Raw genomic sequence first — 23,281 nt, forward strand, 5'->3', positions numbered from 1 at the left:
CACATCTGACAATGCATATCAGAGCAAAAACCAAGCCATGAGGTCGAAGGAACTGCCTGCAGAGCTCAGAGACAGGATTTTGTCGAGGCACAGATCTGGGGAAGCCTATGAAAAAATTTCTGCTGCAATGAAGATTCCCAAGAGCACAGTGGCCTCCATAATTCTTAAATGGAAGAAGTTTGGAACAACGAGGACTCTTCCTAGAGCTGGCTGCCCGGCCAAACTGAGCAATCGGGGGAGAAGGGCCTTGGTAAGAGAGGTGCCCAAGAACCCGATGGTCACTCTGGCTGAGCTCCAGAGATCCTGTGTGGAGATGGCAGAAACTTCCAGAAGGACAACCATCACTGCAACACTCCACCGATCTGAGCTTTATGGCAGAGTGGCCAGACGGAAGCCAAACAGTTCAATCTTGGTTTCATCAGCCCACAGAATCTTGTTTCTCACAGTCTGAGAGTCCTTTAGGTGCTTTTTTGCCAACTCCAAGCGGGCTTTCAGGTGTCTTTCACTGAGGAGAGGCTTCCGTCTGGCCACTCTGCCATAAAGCCCAGATCGGTGGAGTGTTGCAGTGATGGTTGCCCTTCTGGAAGTTTCTCCCATCTCCACACAGGATCTCTGGAGCTCAGCCAGAGTGACCATCGGGTTCTTGGTCACCTCTATTACCAAGGCCCTTCTCCCCCGATTGCTTAGTTTGGCCGGTTTGGAACACTCACTACCATGTTCCAAATCGCCTCTGGAAGCAACGTCAGCACAACAACTGTTTGTCGGGAGCTTCATGAAATGGGTTTCCATGGCTGAGCAGCCGCACACAAGCCTAATATCACCATGCGCAATGCCAAGTGTCAGCTTAAGTGGTGTAAAGCTCGCTGCCATTGGACTCTAGAGCAGTGGAAATGCGTTCTCTGCAGTGATAAATCACACTTCACCATCTGGCAGTCCGACGGACGAATCTGGGTTTGGCAGATGCCAGGAGAATGCTACCTGCCTGAATGAATATTGCCAACTGGAATGTTTGGTGGAGGAGGAATAATGGTCTGGGGCTGTTTTTCATGGTTCGGGCTAGGCCCCTTAGTTCCAGTGAAGGGAAATCTTAACGCTACAGTTTACATTGACATTCTAGATGATTGTTTGATTCCAACTTTGTGGCAACAGTTTGGGGAAGGCCCTTTCCTGTTTCAGCATGACAATGCCCCGTGCACAAAGCGAGGTCCATAAAGAAATGGTTTGTCGAGATCAGTGTGGAAGAACTTGACTGGCTTGCACAGAGTCCTGACCTCAACCCCATCGAACACCTTTGGGATGAATTGGAACGCCGACTGCGAGCCAGGCCTAATCGCCTGTCATCAGTTCCCGACCTCACTCATGCTCTTGTGGCTGAATGGATGCAAATCCCCGCAGCAATGTTCCAACATCTAGTGAAAAGCCTTCCCAGAAGAGTGGAGGCTGTTATAGCAGCAAAGGTGGGAACAACTCCATATTAATGGGTGTCCACTTACTTTTGGTCATGTAGTGTATATATATATATAATGTTAAGGCAAAAACTATAGCAGTTAGGTGGAATTTGTTTTGAAAGCCATTAACTAGACCTATTCTATTGGTCGATGTATATTCCAAGTTTCAGCTAGTTTCAATGTATAGTCCTTGAGATATGAGCGCCAACACATTTTGGACGGATGGACGGACAGACACCAACGTGATTTTGAGGGTTTTCTAAATATAACTCAAGAATGCATAAACGGACGTTGCTGAAATTTGGAACATATTACCTCAACGTACAAAGCATTTACTTCTGAAATTTGCAGCCGATTTCGTCCAGTTGAAGCCAAGAAACGTATTTCCAGTCTCCATGTTAAAGCTGCCACAAGAGAAACCGTCCCTTATATAAAGGGAGGGGCACTTTGCGCCTCCCTTTGATTATTTCTAAGTCATTATTGAAGCTGTAAACATGATTTTATTTTACACCATATATTTTGGTACAAATACGTAATTTTCATTTTTAATCTTATGTTTGCATTGAGAGTAAGAATGGGCAAGATTCCCCCTTGTCGATGCATCCTCCTCGGTTTGGCATGGGCGTTCAGGACACTGTTCGTACATATAACGAGGACTGAGGATCTTGCCTTACCTCACCATATGTATGTTGGAAATGAAACTTGTGTATGTAATTAACTTGTACATCGTTTGTGAAAAGCCAGGTGTGTCTTAAGTGTTGAAAGCAGTGTTAAACAGTGAGGAAGGAGTATGAAAGATGAGGTTGTGATGCTTGTATACAGGAAGAGTATTAATAATTAAGAACCTAACAGCCGTGGTGTTATGGCCTAAGGAAACTGCAATTGTACAAACATAGCTCAGCTGCCCGCAAAGGTGTATCGTGCAATCTCGCTGCAGTTATAGAAATTGATGAGCATCCGACGTTCTACGATTACCAATGGTCCACTGCAGAGGTCACAGTTATTCTATTGCTGAGCTCATCATTGATGGTGCTGGGGAACAGGACTTGCGTGGCCGGCATTGTTTTCTTTAGAGATGCTTGGCCTGTTTGTTGCCTGGTGAGGAGAAATGAAGAGATGTGCTCGATAACAGCCATCTTAAATTTACCAATAGTGGATATTGCTTTGCCTTCATTATGTTCCCAAAGTGGGTTGACATCAAATCGGCCTTCACGGTGATTCATGGTACTGATTCTTCAATAAATTGTAATTTTTATTTTATTTTATTGGTGTTTTATTACCTCCACCACCAAATGTGGACGGAATTTATGTTTCATGCCTGGCTGTCTGTCTGATTGTTTGTCTGTGAGCAGGATAATTCAAAAATGTGTGGACAGGTCAGGTGTTTGACAAGGACGAATTGGTTAGATTTTGTTAATTGATTTTGATTTTGATTTTGATTGATTTTTGATTTTGTTATTGATTTTGATTTTCAAAATTGATTTTGTTAAAGATCTAGAACCGAATCTGGATACGAAACTTTTTAAAGTGATCTTCACCATTGAGAGATGGGGCCACAAACGATACATGGCACGTTGTCTCAAAAGCTTATGGACGCATATGACAACTTGGCGGATGTGTTGTGGTCTACCGAGTGGCGTTCTGGTTGAATTTAGCAGTTATAGTGAACTTCAATAACAACTTCAATAATTTAACGCTCACAATGACGAAGGCTTTATTGAAGTTTTGATGATCAAGTTTACAGTGATCAGAAACTGTCTTGCAGGGATCGTGCCGTGTTCTTTTAAAGCACAAACTCTCAGTTGTACGTGGTTGAGCCGGTGATGTGTGCTGCCCTCCACTTATTGACAAGGAATGGTGTCCTGGGAGTAGATTGGTGTTTGATCAGTTTCTGAACACTGAACAGCACACTTTTTTTCTTTTTCTTTTCTTTTTTTCCTTTTTTTCTTTTCTTTTTTATTTCCTCTCTCCCAAATTATTTTTCTCTCCCTTACCCCATCTATACACTGAACCACCTTTAGAGACCATTTTTCCCCGCAGAGCAGGAGTTGGCCTTTTTCGGGCACCATGGGTCCGCTTTTTTGAAGCAATGTTTTATGGTCGGATGCCCTTCCTGCCGCCAGCTCTGTTAGTCGCCTCTTGCGGCACACAGGGAATTACCGGTGAACTGGTGCTCAATTTGCCGACCTCAGAAGGATGACAGGCTGAGTCAACCCCCCTGGCATTAATGCAGCGATCAACCGGGATTCAAACCCAGGATCCTAGGATCCCAAGCCGGCACCCCAACCGCTAAGCCAACACCAGGCTTCCCCCATCTCTCCACTCTCCCCCAGTATCTCTCAAAGCCAGAAAACACACTTAGAGAGATTTTCAAAAAGCATCTGCAAACGGTCTGTAAATGCCGTACAAATACTTGCAGTGATGAATGCAATTCTTCTGGAACACAGATGTTTAGAGTGAAGACTTGTCAGCGGAAGTTTAAATTATGCAGTGTTCTTTGATCTGCCATGCTGCAATCCCCATTGTTTGCTGGCAGTGATGTGTTAAATTGCAACTCCCACACAAAGGTGCTTACACCCATTACAGGTGTGATCCACTGAAGTTGGTAAATTGTTCTGTAAAGTATTGCATAATAACATGTTCTTGTTTGTAGAAGAACAGCTTTATGCAACCAGGTGAGCCATTATACTCATACTAACAAATATAATTAAATATGCCCCCAAAGCCCAATGTGTTCCAAATCTCTTTATACCCTCTCCTTACTTCTCTACTCCAAAACCCCACTTTACTCCCCTTCCCTTTTCTTCTCCTTTTATCTGCTCCTCCCCCCCTCCCCCCACAAGTAGGGTTTGTTACAAAATAAAAGCATAACAACATGCTTGGTTATTACAATGTATCAGCCTGGCTGGCGGTTTGTATTTTCTGCAAGAATATATCTGGGCGTGAGGCACGTCAATTTTAGCGATTGGAATCCATATTTGGTGTGTGTGTGTGTGTGTGTGTGTGTGTGTGTGTGTGTGTGTGTGTGTGTGTGTGTGTTGCTCAAAAGGTTCTGAGAACGAGTTAACGTAGTCAAAGCAATGCTATGATGTTTATTTATTTATATATATATATATATATATAATTGTTTTTCAATGTACCATTCTGATTCATCAGGAAATGTTTTTCTTCCTAATCGTAAATACTTGTATTTTGAACAATTAAAAATGTTGGTGTTCTTGGATGTATCCCTTCTCAACACTTCTTGCCCCTCACTTCCCTTTTCCGCCCACTCCCACCGACCCTCACTTCATACATATTAAGCAAGCAAGTTATTCCTTATGAGTCAGGACTGCATTGTATTGCATGCTTGCATTTCGTTTGTTTTTTTTATTATTAAGAAACTTTTCTAAAGTGCCTCGGGCTCATGGACGAGCTTATATGCACAGAACAAGAATATGAGAGGATATTACCGAGCTTTTATAATGTTTTCTATTTTATAAGTGATCTAAGAATCGTATTGGAGCTGCCACACACACACACACACACACACACACACACACACACACACACACACACACACGCACGCACACACACACACACACACACACACGAACATATGTGACACAACATAAGATTGTTAGATAAGACAAACACAGCCACTGAGCTTGGGGGAAGTACTACCATCACTTCCCAAAGTACTCTGGGTACCAGCGGCATCACAACAATGGCGCCGCCATTCGCATCGCTCTCGGCGGTACATTTCCCAAGGAGGAATTTCCTCCTCCCCAGAGATGCAAACCGATGCTCGTCCATGCTTTTACCCTATTAATTTATTTTACTTTATTTATTTTACTATAATTTATTTATTTATTTTACCTATTAATTTTACCCTATTAATTTTGCCAGAGATGCAAAGCTCGTCCATGCTTTTACCCTATTAAATGCTGAACGTCAAGCAAGGAAGCAGCACATGCTATTTTTCAAGTCTTGGTATGACTCAGCTGAGGTTTGAACCACTGACCACCCAGACTCAGATTGGACACAATCCATCATGCCACCGAGTCTCGATTGACTTATTAGGAGACTGTAGCGGTTACCGGAAGCATACACAATGAATCACCTTGCACCGGCCGATGACGCAACCGGCGAGCGGTTACTTGTCCGGACTCGCCCGGACGTGTCCAGACTTGCCTTTCCCGGGCGAACACTTGACTTGCATACCATGCCCCGTTGAGAGGCGTGGCTTACCTATTTGCATACCACGCCCTGCCTGAGAGGCATGGCTTTTGTGTGTTGAACTTGACTTATAAATTGCCGCCCGTTCGATCGGCTGATTCAGTGCTTTTGAGTTCTTTCGAGTTGAGCTAGAATAAATAGCTCAGTGAAACTTCGTTCCTGGTGTCGTCCATTTTGTCTGGCTTTATCGTGCGAGCATAGCTCCACAATTGGTGACCCCTTTTCGAGAACACGGCGATGGAGTCATCTGTAGCTTTGAAGCTCCCTGGCTTCTGGGAATCGCACGCAGCCATCTGGTTCGCCCAGGCAGATTCTCTCTTCGCCCTGCGGAACATCACGGAGGACACGACGCGCTACCACAATGTGGTCTCCGCGCTCAACGCCTCCACTGCTGCCCGGGTCCTGAGCTTCCTACAGAACCCGCCGAACGCCGACAAATATGGCGCGCTCAAAGGCCTACTCCTCGGTGCGTTTGGACTCACGGAGACCGAACGCGCGCGACAACTGCTCGACCTCCCGGAGCTGGGTGAGGCCCGTCCATCCGAGCCCATGGACGACATGCTGGCTCGACTCGGCGACCACAGCCCGGATTTCCTCTTCCGCGAGCTGCTCCTCCGGCAGCTACCCGGGCAGGTACGGTTAGCTTTGGCTAACTCGCCCATCACGGACCCTCGCGCCCTGGCCAAGGAGGCCGATAAATTTTTCTCGGCCAGGCGACACGTCGGAGCGGCTGCCTGGAACCCTGGGCCGACCGAGGCAATGCCCGCGCCATGACCGGCGGCACCACCGGCCGAGTCAGTGCCACTGGCGGCAGCGGCTGCCGCGACGCCCCGTCGACCGAACCCGACGCGACCGCCGGAGCCTCCACCAGAGCGGACCATGTGCTACTACCACGCCAGGTTCGGGCAGAAGGCCAGAACGTGCCGCCCACCGTGCACTTTCGGCAGGTCAGGAAACGACCAGGCCGGCGCTCGCTGCCTGCCATGAGCATCGGCTATTCAGGCAGCCTTCTGTTTATCACGGACACAACGTCCGCGCGGCGTTTTTTGTGCGACACCGGCGCTCAGCTGAGCGTGATACCCACCCCGGTGCAGAACAAACAGGCCGCGCTTTGCGGACCCGCCTTGGTCACCACAAACGGCTCCTCCATCCGCACCTTCGGTTTGCGCAGCATCGTGCTCTGCTTTGGGGGCCAGCGCTTCAGGTGGGACTTCATCACGGTGAACGTGCCCATGGCCTTGCTGGGTGCAGATTTTCTGTGCGCGCTTGGGCTTTTGGTGGACGTCAAACGGCGTCGGCTCATCAACGCGGAGACCTTCAGCTCGCTCGCTCGCTCATTGAGCGGCTCCGCACCAACCAAGCTAGCCTGCGCGCTCCCGGCCGCGGACGATTTCAACCGCCTGCTCACCGATTTTCCCGCCCTCACGCAGCCGACGTTTTTGGCCGCCGCCGTCAAACACGGCGTCGAACACCACATCCCGACCACAGGTCCACCGGTCTACGCCAGGGCTCGTCACCTCGACCCGACCAAACTCGCCGTGGCGAAGGCGGAATTCGACGCGCTGGAGCGATTGGGCATTGTGCGGCGCTTGAATAGCGCGTGGGCCTTGCCCGTGGGCCTCGCCCGTGGGCCTCGCGCGTGGGCCCTGCACATCGTGCCCAAACCGGGTGGCGGATGGCGACCATGCAGCGATTACCGCCGCCTCAACGACGCCACCACCCCCGACCGGTACCCGATACCACACATACAGGACTTTTCCGCCATTTGGCGGGGCGGGTGATATTTTCCAAGGTCGACCTCATTCGGGGCTACCACCAGGTACCCGTCCGGACAGCCGACGTGCCGAAGACGGCGGTAATTACACCTTTTGGCCTATTCGAGTTCCTTCGCATGCTGATCGGCCTTAAGAACGCGGCCCAGGCCTTCCAGCGGCTGAAGCACAGCGTGCTGCGCAACCTCACCTTCCTTTTCGTCTACTTGGACGACATTCTCGTCGCCAGCACTTCCCAGGTGGAGCACCTCATCCACCTGCGCACGCTTTTTGAGTGCCTCGGCCAGCATGGCCTCATCATCAACCCGGCGAAATGCCAGTTTGGCATAACAGCCGTCACCTTACTGGGGCACCGCATCACGAAGCGCGGGGCCGTCCCGCTGCCTACCAAGGTGGAGGCAGTTACAAGTTTCCCGCGCCCCCGTTCCATCAAGGCCCTACAGGAATTTTTGGGGATGGTAAATTTCTACCACAGGTTCGTGCCTCGCGCCGCCCAACTCATGCGGCCCCTGTACGAAGCCCTCCGGGGCAAGCCGGCCAAGCACGACGTTGCCTGGACCAAAGAGATGGATGAGGCGTTCACGTGCGCTAAGCTGGCCCTCGCCAACGTGACCATGCTGGTGCACCCGGCGCTCGACGCACCCATCGCCCTCACCATGGACGCTTCTGACTACACGGTGGGCGCCGTGCATGAACAGTGGGTGAACGGGGCTTGGCAACCACTGGCCTTCTTCAGCCGGCAGCTTCGCCCTAACGAGCGCAAGTATAGCGCTTTCGACTGCGATTTCCTCGGCCTTTACCTGGCCGTTCGCCACTTCCGCCATCTTTTAGAGGGCCGCCCGTTCACGGCGTTTGTGGACCACAAACCCCTGCTCTTCGCCATGGCCAAGGTTGCAGAGCCGTGGTCGGCCCGCCAGCAGCGCCACCTCTCCGCTGTGTCCGAATTTACAACGGACATCCGGCACGTCGCGGGCAAGGACAACGCTGTGGCCGATTGCCTCTCCCGGTCCGGCGCGAACGCCGTCCACCCCGGTGTGGACTTCGCCCGCATGGTGGCCGACCAGACCGCCGACCCCACGGTGCAAGCCCTCCGGACAGCGGACACAGGCCTGCGGTTGGCCGACGTCCCCTTCGAGGACACAGGCACAGTTCTCCTGTGCGACGTTTCCCTGGGCCAACCTCGCCCCATCGTGCCCACCGGATGGCAGCGGCACATTTTGACGCCCTCCACGGCCTTTCCCACCCGGGCCAGAAAGCGTCGCAGAAGCTCGTGGCAGCAAAGTTCGTCTGGCACGGGCTCCGTAAGGACGTCCGCGACTGGGCCAATGCCTGTGTCGCCTGCCAACGCGCGAAGGTCCACCGGCACACCCAGGCCCCGTTGGCACCAATCGACATGCCCGCGCGGCACTTCGACCACGTCAATGTGGACCTGGTGGGACCCCTTCCCTCCTCGCGGGGCTTCACCCACCTCCTCACTATGGTGGACAGGACCACCAGGTGGCCGGAGGCCATCCCGTTGGCATCAACAACATCCGCCGACATGGCGCAGGCCTTCATTGGCACCTGGATTGCCCATTTCGGCGCCCCCTCGGACATCTCCTCCGACAGAGGCCCGCAATTCACCTCCGAGCTTTGGGGCGCGGTCGCCCAGGCCTTGGGGGTCAAGCTACACCGCACCACGGCCTACCACCCCCAAGCCAACGGCTTGTGCGAGCGGTTCCACCGCTCAATGAAGGCCGCTCTCAGGGCCAGCCTCCAGGATGACGGCTGGGCCGACAGGCTCCCGTGGGTCCTATTGGGCCTCTGAACGGCCCCTAAAGAGGACCTCCAGTCTTCCACCGCCGAGCTGGTCTACGGCCAGCCGCTGCGCGTGCCGGGCGAGTTCATCCCTGATGCCACCGGCCCCTGGTCCGCGGCTCGCCAACGCTCAGTCCTCCAAGATGCCGCCAGGAGATTCGCCCTCGTGCCCATGTCCAATCACGGCTGCCCCCAACCCCACGTCCCCCCAGCACTCCGCACTGCGGAGTACATTTTTATCCGCAACGACGCACACCGGGGACCGCTCCGGCCGCCGTACGATGGACCTTTCCGGGTCCTGAAGAGGGACGACAAGTCGTTCATCGTGGACATCGGCGGCAAACCAGGCCACATCTCCATGGACTGCCTCAAACCGGCCCATTTGGACCTCGACCAACCTCCACGGTTGGCCCTTCCTCCACGGCGGGGCCATCCCCCGTCAACCAAGCCCCCGCCCGACCATCCGCTGCCACGCCACCTACCACTCCCACACGAATCACCAGGGGTCGTTTCGGCCGGGTCATCAAGACCCCCCTCAAACCGACTCTCCCGGTGCAAGTTAATTCTGGGGGGGCTCATGTAGCGGTTACCGGAAGCATACACAATTACCCTGCACCGGCCGATGACGCAACCGGCGAGCGGTTACTTGTCCGGACTCGCCCGGACGTGTTCAGACTTGCCTTTCCCGGGCGAACACTTGACTTGCATACCACGCCCCGTTGAGAGGCGTGGCTTACCTATTTGCATACCACGCCCCACCTGAGAGGCGTGGCTTTTGTGTGTTGAACTTGACTTATAAATTGCCGCCCGTTCGATCGGCTGATTCAGTGCTTTTGAGTTCTTTCGAGTTGAGCTAGAATAAATAGCTCAGTGAAACTTCGTTCCTGGTGTCGTCCATTTTGTCCGGCTTTATCGTGCGAGCATAGCTCCACAAGACCACGGATAAGTCAATGCCGCATATGGGATTTGTACCTGGGATCCCACCATCATGATCCATGTGCTCAGATGGGAACACCACATCAGACAACTCCATGCATTTTTAACATTCTTTCATTCAGAACGTAACGACACTCCCCTCCTCATCAGTGGCGTGCTGATGAGGAGGGGCGTGTCGTTGAAGCTGAAGGGAAAGGTGTATGCTGCATGTGTGAGAAGTGTTATGATTTATGGGAGCGAGACATGGGTAATGAACGTAGAGCAGTAACGAAGGCTGGAAAGGTTGGAAATGCGAATGGTTCGGTGGATGTGCGGAGTATCGTTGAGAGAGAGGAGGACAAATGATGAATTGTGAAAGATCATGGGAATAGAGCCTGTGATTGATGTTGTGAAGAGGAACAGGTTGAGATGGTTTGGTCATGTGTTGAGGAAGGATGAAAGTGACTGGTTGAGAAGAGTGATGGAAATGAATGTAGATGGAAGTAGAGGACGGGGAAGACCGAGATAGACTTGGCTAAACATGGTGGAAGAAGAAATGCGGGCAAAGGGGTTAACAAGGGGAGATGCAGAAAATATGGCAAGATGGAGAAGATTGTCATGGGGACCGCAAGGATAACCCCCGCTCTAGCAGGGAAAATGGCCTTAAAATGCATGTTGTTGTTGTTGTTGTTTCATTAGAACGTTGTTGCTGTCACCGTCGTCGTCGTAAAAACTCCAAACAAATTTGAATTGTTGGCATTCACTATCACCGATTAATGAACAATGCTGAAGCCATAAATTCTGTTTCACTATTTTCTGGTGGGCTGGCAGGATTTCCGAGAGGTATGTACACTCGCCTCTGAGCTGTCGAGCATGATTTCACATCTGGACCCAGCTATAAACTGTCATCCTGGTATTTCTCAGGCAGGGCGATTCGTCAATGTGTGCTGTCCTTCGGATGGACGTTAAACTGGGCATCCCGTCTTCCAGCGTTTGTCAGTGGACGTTAAAGATCCCACGTTGACATTCACGCGGAGAACAAATTACAAATTCCGGCTCTGACCAACAGGGGGAACCGCATCAGCGGCACAGCCATGCCCCCAGCAAATGATGCCACCCGCAGCCAGTGCTGCATACAGAAGAAGAAGATTCGGTGTTCATACTGATTTATTCAACCTTCTGAAACGCACGACTTGATTTGGGATTCCACAGAAGTATCTCTTGAAAGCAACTTTATAAGTTGGCTGTCCTGCCTAAAAACCATGTCGACATTTAAAAGGCCAAGGTTTGTTTTGCGAGAGTAGGCGTTTAAGCGAGTTCTTTGGCAATTTATATCCTGTCTGGCGTATTAAGGTTCAGATTTAGTAAGCTTAAGCTCAGTTAATAGGATGTAGCTGTATGTTAAGTTAAAGTAGTGAATACATTGATTGATCAAGACTCAATTACATGGGATCCATTGCGATTGATCAAGCATTTCTGGGGCGGCGCTTTGGCAATGATTCAGCGCTCGTCGTCATATTTTAGGGCACGGATTTGTAAATCGACGGTATTGACACACACTGTCCTACTTTTTTCAAGTTCTACTGTGAATATTTAGCAGGTGGAGTGACGTATGAAGTTATACAATGAAACATGGAAATGTTTTTTTTTTTTTTTTTGTATACAAGATCGATGCTCATGTAAGAGATAACAATAATCACAAAAAACAAACGGACACATAACACATTTAATGAAGAGAGCGGGAGACAAGATGGGGAGAGAGAGAGGGAAGCACACAAGTACAACAGCAGAGAACACGGACATCGGGAGATCTGTGGGAGGGAGGGGGCTTGGGGGAGGCGTGGGAGAGGTAAAAACAAATGGACACTGCTCGGAATTCAAGGAAAGAAGTTGGTATTTCAAAAAAGTGGATCTGGGATAAATTAACGGGGGTAGAAAAGATCAAGGTTTTGGATGGGGGAAGATAAGAGATGGTGGTGAAAGCTGTTTTAAAGACCTGGAGGGAGGAGTGGGATTGAAGAGGGTGAGGGAGTTTGTGCCAGAGGCGGGAGAAAAGAGGAATGAAAGGGTGAAGGTGAGCAGAGAGTCTTGATTTTGGCAGTTTCACCATGAGAGGGTTGCTGGCAGATCTTGTGCATCCTGCAGGAATACTTGGGAGACAGAGCACAGAGAGAGCTGGGGGAGCTAGGCCGGAGAGGAATCGGTAGAGGACAGGAAGACCACCAACCTGCCTGCGGTGAGTGAGTGAAAGGCCCTCAGAGTCAGTTTCATCGCAGGAGATTCCAATGATTCTGAAAGCTTTGGTTTCAACTGCGTGAAGCCAAGCTAGGTGCGAGGAAGGAGTACCATCCCAGAGGGGAGAGCAGTATTCCATTGAGCTGCGGATGAAAGCCTTGTATGTGGTGAGGAGCTCAGGTGTGCCAAGGAAGGACTTCGCATGACGGAGGATGCCCAGTCGGTGACTAGCTTTGGAGGCCAGCTTGGAAATGTGGTTTTCTCAGAAAAGATCATGGCAGATAGTGAGACCCAAAAGCTTGAGTGATAGAACTTCTTGAAGAGGATTGTTGAGAAAGTAGATGGGAGGGTTGTCCAGATGGTCTTTTTGGAGAGACATCGTGAGAGTGTGAGATTTGTCAGGATTGAAAGACATGTTCCACTTGTTTGCCCAGTTTGTGATTTTGTCCAGGTCTGCAGAGAGTGAGGAGGCTACTGCCTGCCGATCTGAGGGATGAGGTATGGAGCGGCAGTGAGTGGAGTCATCAGCAAAGAGATAGAGGGGATCTTCCAGAGATTCGGAGAGATCATTGATGAAGACCAGAAAAAGCACAGGGCTCACAACACTGCCTTGGGGAATTCCAGCCTGAACAGGAAGGGGAGATGAGAGAAATCCATTCAGGGCCACACATTGGCTGTGACCAGAGAGGAAGTCCGCAATCCATGCATGGACATTTCCATGGATACCATAGGAGGAGAGTTTGGTGAGCAGAGCGGGGTGCCAGACCGTATCAAAGGCTAGTGATATGTCAATGGAGACAGCTCTGATTTCCTGTTTGGCATTGAGGACCTCTGTCCATTGTTGAGACAGCAGATGCAGCATGTCCAGAGTAGAATGACCTGGTCTGAGACCAAATTGATAAATCAGAGATCAAACCATTGGAGAAGAGGAAGGATTTAATATCCGAAGCAATGATGGATTCCATGACTTTGCTGATAATTGGGAGCAGGCTGATTGGTCTGTAGTTGCAAGGATCTGTTTTTGCACCTTTCTTGTGTAAAGCGGTAATGTTGGATGATTTCCAAGCTGATGGCAGATGACCTTGAGCAAAAGAGAGGGTGAAGAGAACAGAGAGAGGGGGTGAAAGAGCGGCAGAGCAGGATTTTAGGACCCGTGGGCTGATGCCATCTGGTCCAGTTGGAGAATCAGAATCAGAGTCGAGGTTTGACAAAAACTTCTCCACCTTGTCAGGAGAGAAGGACACAGAGTCCAGGAGCAGCTGGGTATGACTGGGTAAGGTGGGTACAGAGAGAGACGGGTTTGGGACACAATATTTTGAGGCAAACACAGAGTTGAGGAATTCAGCTTTTTTACATGCAGAGTCAGCTGTGCAGCCATTTGAGGTAAGAGAGGGGATGGAGGGGGAACAAACACCAGAAACAGATTTGACCAGACGCCACCAGGATTCGGAGGAGGGAGACAGGTTTGAGAGTTCAGTCTTGAGAGTGGAGAGATATTATTTCCTAGCTCTCCTGAGGGTAGACACACACTGGTTCCGAGCTTTGTGAAAGGAATGGAGATTGCCTTCCGTTGGATTTGCCTTCCATGAGGAGAAGGCAAGTTATTTCAGGGCAACTGCCTCTCCACTAGATTCAGTGTACTATGGATGGGAGGAAGGGTATGACAACTGAAGACGAGATGGGATACAGTCACGTGAAAAAGTAAGTACACCCCATGTAAAGTTTTGACTTTTTCAACATATTTCAACATACCGCTATTTGATCTTCATTTCAACAATATTGAGAGACAAAGGTGATATAATATAACAAATATCATGAAACATTTACATTTTGTAGTCCATTGTATAATTTAATTAAACATAAATGCAAATTTCGCATGTGGAAAAAGTAAGTACACCCTTGGCTGTAATAGGTGGTATTGCCCCCTTTGGCAGAAACAACCTTAAGTAGGCGTTTCTTATAACTGTCAACCAGTCTCTGACATCGACGAGGAGAAATTTTTGCCCATCCTCCATGCAGAGTTATTTCAGCTGTGCAATGTTTGAGGGGTTTCTTGCATGCACAGCTCGTTTCAAATCCCCCCACAACATCTCGATGGGATTTAGATCCGGGCTTTGACATGGCCATTCCAGAACCCTCCATTTCTTTCTTTTCAGCCATTCCTTGGTGGATTTACTGGTATGTTTAGGGTCATTGTCATGTTGCAAGGTCCACCTTCGGTTGAGCTTCAACATTCCGACAGATGGCCTTACATTATCCTCAAGCACCCACTGGTACAATGAATAATTCATAGTGGATTCTATGATGGTGAGCTGCCCAGGCCCTGATGCAGCAAAGCTGCCCCAAACCATAATATTTCCACCACCATGCTTAACAGTTTGTATGAGGTTCTTGTGGTCAAATGCTGTCTTTGGTTTTCGCCAAACATGTCTTCTGGTACTGTGGCCAAATAGCTCTACCTTTGACTCATCTGTCCACAGCACATTGTTCCAGAAGTGCTGGTCTTTGCCTAGGTGTTTATTGGCAAACTTTAGTCTTGCCCTGATGTTCTTTCTGGACAGCAAAGGTTTCCTCCTGGCACACCTCCAATGTCGATCAAATGTGTGCAGCCTCTTTCTAATGGTAGACTCGTGCACTTTGACATCAACAGTGGCAAGAGCTACCTGTAGGTCCCGTGATGACATTCTGGGGTTCTTAGAGACTTCTTTCAGCATCTTGCGGTCTGCTCTCGGGCTGAACTTGCTGGGGCGGCCTGGCCTGAACAAGTTGGCAGTTGTTTGGAATCTTCTCCACTTGTAGATGATCTTCCGGACAGTCGAATGATTGATTTCAAATTGTTTGGAGATCTTTTTAAATCCCTTCCCAGACTCGTAGGCATCTATAACCTTCTTTCTGAAGGCCTCAGAGAGCTATTTTGATCTAGGCATGGTGACGCCGCACACTTCAACAACAAAGAGCAAACCAAACTACAGACTTGGCATTTAATATGGAATATCTTTTTTGTGGGGGTGAACCTACTTTTCAAGATGTCGTAGAACCAAAAGTTCATTGGAATTATGTTGAAATTATTCGAGATTTTGTTAATGTGACCTTTAAAAGAAACAAAAACCACATTTGACATTTCGAGACAAATAAATTGATCCTTGAAAGTGATGTAAACTGATATCGAACTCAATTCATGGACAGTACTGTGTTAAACTTCTGTGCGTTTTCCAGAAGTATCTCTTTATTTTGCACATTAGCCAATGTTTTTTTTAAACAAAAACAAAAGTTAAATTACGACTGGGATTACGGACAGTAAAATTACAGTTCAGTACTTCGTGTAATAGTCAGGTTCACTATGTCAATAAATTATATTTCGTTCAAAATCATGGCAGATTAGCAAACCTATACATTTTTGGAAAGGTTATGGCATAAGGAAACTAAAAATCAATGTTTACATTTGGAGAGATACCTGTATGGCGGCCATTTTGGATTTTCAAAATGGCCACTGTAAAATACATTTTTTGTTCTATTTCTGCCTCTAATTACCCTAAAAACTTTTGAAAATATACTAAACCTATATTTTCAGGGACAAGGAATCCAATGAAAGTATCAAATTAGTGCTATGGGGAATGGTAAGACACGAATCAAAGGTTTTGAATTGCAAAATACTGTCTTTATATTCGCGATAAGTTGCATAATCAAATACATGTTATCATTTTGTACAGGCAGTTAATAACATCAAAATGTGTCACAATAATTCATATCACCAAACATACACACGCAGTCAGCAAAATCATATATACACATGCAGTCAGTATAACTTCACATCTACACAGGCAGTCAATGACAAAATATACACAGGCAGTCAATGGCATCAAACATACACGATTACAGAATATGCCATTTAGAGTTCGTCATCACTGTCCTGTGTGTCGTATCCGACAATATAGTCCGCATCGTTTTCACAGTCCGTTCCACACAGGCAAAGGTCGGTCAAATTGATTGGCAAATCGAATTGGTCGAATGGTCGATCGAATCGAATTCGATGAATCGAATCGAATCGAATCGATCGAATTGTTCGAATGGTCGAATGGTCGATCGAAGCGATTGGTCGAATGGTCGAATTGGTCGAATGGAATTGGTCGATTGGTCGAATTGGTCGAATTGGTCTGAATTGGCAAATGTAAACATTGATTTTCTGATTTTCCATGTAATAACGTTTCCAAAAATGTATAGGTTTGCTAATCTACCATGATTTTGAACGAAAAAACATAGTGAACCTGACTATAGCCCCCACGAGCATTCAGGAGAGCACGTACATGTTGAGGCATGCTGTTCACGAGATTTGCCAAGGTTTGGACAGGAATCGCTTGCCATGCAGTGACAATAGCCTGCTGAAATTCACGCACAGAGGTCGGCTGCTGGTCCAAGTGGTCGATTTGACGCGTTAATTCTGCCCACAAGTTCTCTATCGGATTCATATCCGGGGACATGGCAGGCCACTCCATATGCTCTACACCACGGTCAGCAAGAAAGTGTTGGATCATGCGAGCACGATGAGGCCGTGCATTGTCATCTTGGAAGACAAAGTTTCCTCGAAAGGCTGCACGAGCAAATGGAAGCAATGTTTCTTCCAGAATGGCCCTGTACTTGAACTGGTTCAGGTTTCCATTCAGAACAACCAGGTCAGTTTTTCCCCCTGCATGAAAAGCAGCCCAAACGGTCACCCCACCACCTCCAGCTTGGACTCTTGGCACTAAACAATCTTTGTTGTAGGCTTCATGCACTTGTCTGCGCACTCGGACGCAGCCATCTTGACGATAGACCAGAAATCTAGACTCGTCACTGAAGATCATGTGATTCCAGTGTCCTGGCTGCCATTGACGGTGCTCTCTGGCCCACTGCAATCGGCGCTGGCGGTGTTGACTGGTCAGGCGTGGCTTTCTCAGGGGATGCCTGGCACGATAGCCTGCTTGAACCAGTCATTGGTTGACTAGCCTTCTGGATACAGGCACATTTGTCAGTTGCTGCCACTCAGCCCTAAGCCGATTAGCTGACTTGTTACGGCCATTGCGGACTAACCGGTGCAGCTGGCGATCATCCCTCCTTGTGGTTCTGCGGGGACGTCCTGGCCTCGGTATTGGAGTAGGGGCACCCCTCTGAGCATTTCGTTTCAGGATCTTTGACACCTGACCTTGAGTGATGCCATACTGCCGAGCAATAGCACGCTGTTTCATGCCGTAATTTCGTAAAGCCACCACTCCATGACAAACAGCATTGTCGAGTTGACGGACCATCTCCAGAGGGAGCGGCAATAACTTTTGGAGACGTGCAGCAGTTGTTTTCCACTAATACAGAACGCAACAACCCTTGTATACCGGACTGTGAAGCCAATCATCAAATGCACCTGTCCGTACATTTTGCCACGCCACCTGTGATATAATCCTGTTGTTGACTTCTTGCTGCGACAGACAATCAGTGACATGGTTCTTTCAACAAATAAATCACCAAAGTGTAAAAGAAACTCACCAGATTGATATACTGAGTTAAGAAAGTAAACCCAAGTCAAGAAAAAAAAAAATTCCATATTAAATGCCAAGTCTGTAAATGTCTGAGGTTTAAATAAGACAGGTTCCTCCAAGATGCTCTCTAACGATGTTCTAATCATTTGCAACTGAGCTGGTGCACCTGATTCTAATTTTAGGTATTTGAAGTAGTGATAAATGTAGGGGTGTACTTACTTTTTCCACATGTGAAATTTGCATTTAAGTTTATTTAAATTATACAATGGACTACAAAATGTAAATGTTTCATGATATTTGTTATATTATATCACCTTTATCTATCAATATTGTTGAAATGAAGATCAAATCACTGTATGTTGAAATATGTTGAAAAAATCAAAACTTTACACGTGGTGTACTTACTTTTCACGTGACTGTAAATCTGTGCACGAGAGCGAGCAGTTTACTTTGGAAGAATTCCCAGGATGAGTTGATGTCAGAAGCATTCGAGATGGGAGACCAGTCCAGATGATTGCTGGCTGCTTGGAGACCATGCCAGTTGGCCTGAGTAAAATGCCAGACTCATCGGCACTGAGGAGGCTCTCTGAGAATAGCCAGAGAGATGTCCACTTTAACAAGCACATGATCAAAAGAACCGATTGGAGCAGAAAAAGAGCAGAAGACATTTGCAGGGAAGTTTGTCATAACAAAGTCGAGAAGAGAAGATGCTCCATTGACTGAGATCCGTGTCGGGAAATTGACAGATTGTTTGATTGTGACAGATTGTATTTATTCGTTTTAATTTGTGTAGCTTGAAAGTTGAGTGAAAGGGCCATCTCACAGGCCTTCTGAACTGCTCACTAATAAAGAGTCGTTAAGATAGATTACTCGACACTTTTACCAAGAGATTGAAAAAAAAAAGTAGGTCAGTATGTGACGTTGCTTTGGTCGATATACAAAACCAGACTCGGTGAGTGGTAAGAGCGGCCGGTCTGAGTCTGTGAACTCGGCAGCTAAATCCCCGGCTGGGTCATACCAATGACTTTAAAAATGGTATGTGCTGCTTCCTTGCTTGACGTTCAGCATTTCAAGGGTTAAGAATACGAGCAATTCCCATAGGTTTGCATCCGTCCAACATGTCAAGTTTCTGATTTGCTGCGGTTAAATGCGTTTGTTTTGACAAAGTGCTGCACTTGATAATTAATATTAATTCTTATTCTTTTTTTTCTTTCTTTTTTTGCAGAACCTCTGACCTGATTCACTGCGGTCCTTTAACAGGGGCAGGAGCAGGTGTTCATAGTTAGGCCATCATGGCTCGCTGCCTGTACGTTATACTCCTTGTGACCGCTTTCAGTGCCTCCGGAGCTGAGGAACTTGACTACCAACTTTTCGAGGAGCTTCCACCCGGGAAACTTATCGGGAATTTGCCTCAGGATCTCCGTCTTGGCTACAGTGACGTACTCAGGTACAAGGTGGTATCCAAGTCGCATGGACCGCAGCCTGTCAGGGTCAGCAATAATACAGGAAAGCTGTACACAACCACAACACCACTAGATCGGGAGGCCATCTGCCCTGAGCAAGTGAACAACGATATTCCATGCTTCTTTGAGCTGCAGGTAAGCTTTGCAATCCATATCTTCACCTTTGCAATCCGTATTGTGTCCTTGAGCATTTGCCTCAAATGTATAATTTGGCTCCTGTCATGTGAAAATGAGCAACCCTGAAAAGGGAGCAAAAAAATGAATGCTTGGCATTTGTAAAAAAGTGCAAAAACCATCTCGAGGCTCAACACACTTCTAAGTAGCTTGCACGAGGATTGCAAAATGGCGTTCCTCATGCGTTCTGATTGGACACACATTTACCTCCACCATCGAAGGTAGACCAATGTTGTGCTTTCATCCCTGTCTGTGAGCAGGATATCTCAAAAGTTTGTGAGCATATTTGAGGGAAATTTGGTGGACAGGTTGGGTGTGTGACAAGGACAATTGATTCGATCTTCGTGGAGATATGGATCCGGATCCGAGAATTCTTTGAAAATTCTAAAAGTGATTCTTGACCATTTAGAGACGGGACCAAAAATCGTACAACGGGATGTACAGTATAGCACAATATCTCAAAAAGTTGTGGACGGATTAGGACAAAACTCGGTGGACGACTTGGGTAGTTGACAAGAACAATTTAAATAGATTTTGGTTCAGGTCCTGATCCAGATCCGGCATATCAGTGTGATACAAAACCTAAACTGTTCAGCCTGGCGGAGGTATGCGCTCTACCGATTGCTGTTCTAGTTACCTTCACCTGAGGAGAGGGTATTGCATTTGAGTCCGTTTGTTTGTTTATTTGTCCGCACAGAATAAATATGATTTTCTCTGCAACCGTTGGTCCGATTGAAAGGAAATTTTCACCATCGGTGCAACTCCACCTGCAGAATTTTTCTATGATGATTATGATGTCATTGGTCATGTGGTATTGGCGCCATCTTGGAAAAACCGAAAAACTTTGCACCTCTATATCTCCGAAAGTGCTGAATAGAATAAATTGTGACATGGCTCATTGTTAAGAACTCTCCATGTGGAATAACATATGTTAATGATGATGTCATAGTGCCTCCATTATGACGTCATAATTCGACAAATACTAAACTTCATCCGATCAAGATGAAATTCCGTGACCATCATCTTGGGATAAATTGGCGGGGAAAAAAAAAATTACGTCATCGGTCACGTGGTTCGGCCGCCATTTTTGTTTAAACACAAAAGCCTTAAAAAAAACACTGAAAACACATCCTGGTAAGGGTCTGCAATCTCTGATTGCTCTTTCTAGTTGTACTTGCAATGCCCAGAAAACAGAGCGACACATGTAAGCAAAACAACAACATACTGCAAACCCTTTGCATTAATTTGTACCAAAGAGCATGCATACAGATTTTAGACACTCGATTCATGCACAGCCAGAGACTTGTGAGCACACTTACTGCTGCCGTTCGTGCATCTACTTTTGGTTGTCACTAATCTGTTTTTGTAAAAGCAAAAAGATGATAAACAAGTACAGACACATTCAAAGTACACTGTACCCATGCCAAATAAATAAATAACACCCTCCAGCATGGCATTGCCTTGGCGCCTTCTGAGCCCGGCAATACTGCAGTGCAGCACATAGAGATGGTATTGGGAGGGAGACAAGTACAATAATCGATTGATTAATTGCGTAATTAAAATCAATAAACGATGATCCTAAAATAATTTCTCAACCAATTGGCCAATGGCATACCAAAACCACCAGTGTTTCGTCTGAAGCTGTAACTTTTAGAAATTTTATTAATCGAAAATAAAATAAAATAATTGATTAATCAATAAATACTAAATCGATTTATTGTCAAAAATTAATCAAATCTAAATCTAAATACTAAATAAATACTCAATCAAATCAAATCAAATGTCAAAAATGTGATTAATGAATAAATCAAATATATATTTTATAGCCATATCACTTGGTCACTGTTGTCTGAAAATCAGCTTCCTAGCTCAAAAGGTACCTGAGATATTGCCCAGATGAGAAAGAAAATAAATAAATGATTAATAGTGAAAATAAATAAATAAAAATCATTAAAAAATTAATTATTAATCAATTCGGTCAGAGAACACATAAACCACCACCATTTCATCAGAATCTGTAATTAAAAAAAAAATCAATTAATGAGGCCATTAATTGAATAATTAAATAATTAATCGATTAATTGATTAATCAACAAATCAAAAATATCCTTTATAGCCAAATCACATGATCATTATCATCTCCGAATATCAGCTACCTAACTCAAAGGTGCCTGAGATATTGCCCAGGTGAGAAAGGAAATAAATAAGTACTTGGTTAATCTATAATAATTAAGTAACTAATCAATTAATTGCTTAATCAAAAAACAAAAATACTGTTTTTGCTAAAGCACGTGCTCACTATTGTGCTGAAAGTTCAGCTTCCTAGCTCAAAGGATGGCTGAGATATCACCTGGACAAACAAACAAACAAACAAGAAAACGAGTACAGATACATTCAGATTACAACCTCCCCCATGCCAAATAAATAAATATCCTCCAGCGTGGCATTGCTTGGGCGCCTTTGGCTTTTGGCCTTTGGTGTCCGGCGATACCCCCGTGCAGCTCATAGAGACTGTATTGGGAGGGAGAGGTGTACAATTAATTGATTGATTAATTGCATAATTAAAATCAATGACTAATGATCATAAAATATAGTTTTAATCAATTGGCTAATAGCATACCTAAACCACCAGTGTTTCATCCGAAGCTGTAACTTTAATTTTTTTTAAATTAAATAGGTCATTAATCGAAAAAAAAAATTGATTAATCAATAAATAATTAATTGATTAATTGATTAATCAATAAATCAAATCATTTATAACATCATTATTCACTGTTGTGGCCAAATATTAGCTTCCTATCTCAAAACGTGCCTGAGATATTGCCCAGATGAGAAAGAAAATAAATAAATGATTAATAATGAAAATAAATAAATAATAATCATTTAAAAAATTAATTATTAATCAATTCGGTCATAGAACACATAAACCACCACCATTTCATCAGAATCTGTAACTTTTTGAAAAATCCATTGAATGATCCAATAATCGAATAATTAATCGATTAATTGACTAATTAATAATAATTAATCGATTAATTGATTAATCAATAAATCAAAAATACCCTTTATAGCCAAATCACTTGGACATTATCGTGTCGAATATCAGCTTCCTAACTCAAAGGTGCCTGAGATATTGCCCAGATGAGAAAGAAAATAAATAAATGATTAATAATGAAAATAAATAAATAATAATCATTAAAGAAATTAATTATTAATCAATTCGGTCATAGAACACATAAACCACCACCATTTCATCAGAATCTGTAACTTAAAAAAAAAAAAAATTACGTTTTTATTTTATGTCAAATTATCAAAGATTAATTAAGTAACTAATCAATTAATTGATTAATCAAAAAACAAAAAGTACTGTTTTTGCCAAAGCACTTGCTCACTATTGTGCAGAAATTGAGCTTCCTAGCTCAAAGGATGGCTGAGATATCACCCGGACAAACAAACAAGAAAATAAACAAACAAACAAAAAACCGGAGTGAAAATTGAGTACTCCCTTTCAGCGCACGTCATCGCCGGGCCCCCTTGATACGTGCCCAGCAATGACGTCATGCAGCACCTGGAGATGGAATAGGAAAGGAGCGGTGTACAATATTTTCTAAATGCATGTGTTGTGACGTGACCTGGTCTTTGTGGACTACAATCATACTGGCCTTGTTTGCCCCAGAATACACTTGGCGGCCTAATCGCAGGAATTTCGTTAGGTTGTTTGGAAGATGGTTTTACACCGAACTTGATGGCTT

At 46.2% G+C, this 23,281-nt stretch overlaps 1 protein-coding gene across 1 annotated transcript in view; it reads left to right on the forward strand.

The window, feature by feature from the left end:
- Positions 1-19,115: 19,115 nt before the first annotated feature.
- The window catches only part of LOC137439710 (protocadherin-9-like), a 431,655-nt gene continuing 427,489 nt past the window's right edge, over positions 19,116-23,281 (forward strand). The window contains exon 1 of the mRNA XM_078768284.1: positions 19,116-19,490. Coding sequence (XP_078624410.1) covers positions 19,185-19,490 — 306 coding nt within the window. The 5' untranslated portion in view covers positions 19,116-19,184. The remainder of the gene's footprint in view (positions 19,491-23,281) is intronic.

The sequence above is a fragment of the Myxine glutinosa genome, chromosome 14 (assembly GCF_964187855.1).
Source record: "Myxine glutinosa chromosome 14, kmMyxGlut1.1, whole genome shotgun sequence".
In the NCBI taxonomy this organism is placed as follows: Eukaryota; Metazoa; Chordata; class Myxini; order Myxiniformes; family Myxinidae; genus Myxine; species Myxine glutinosa.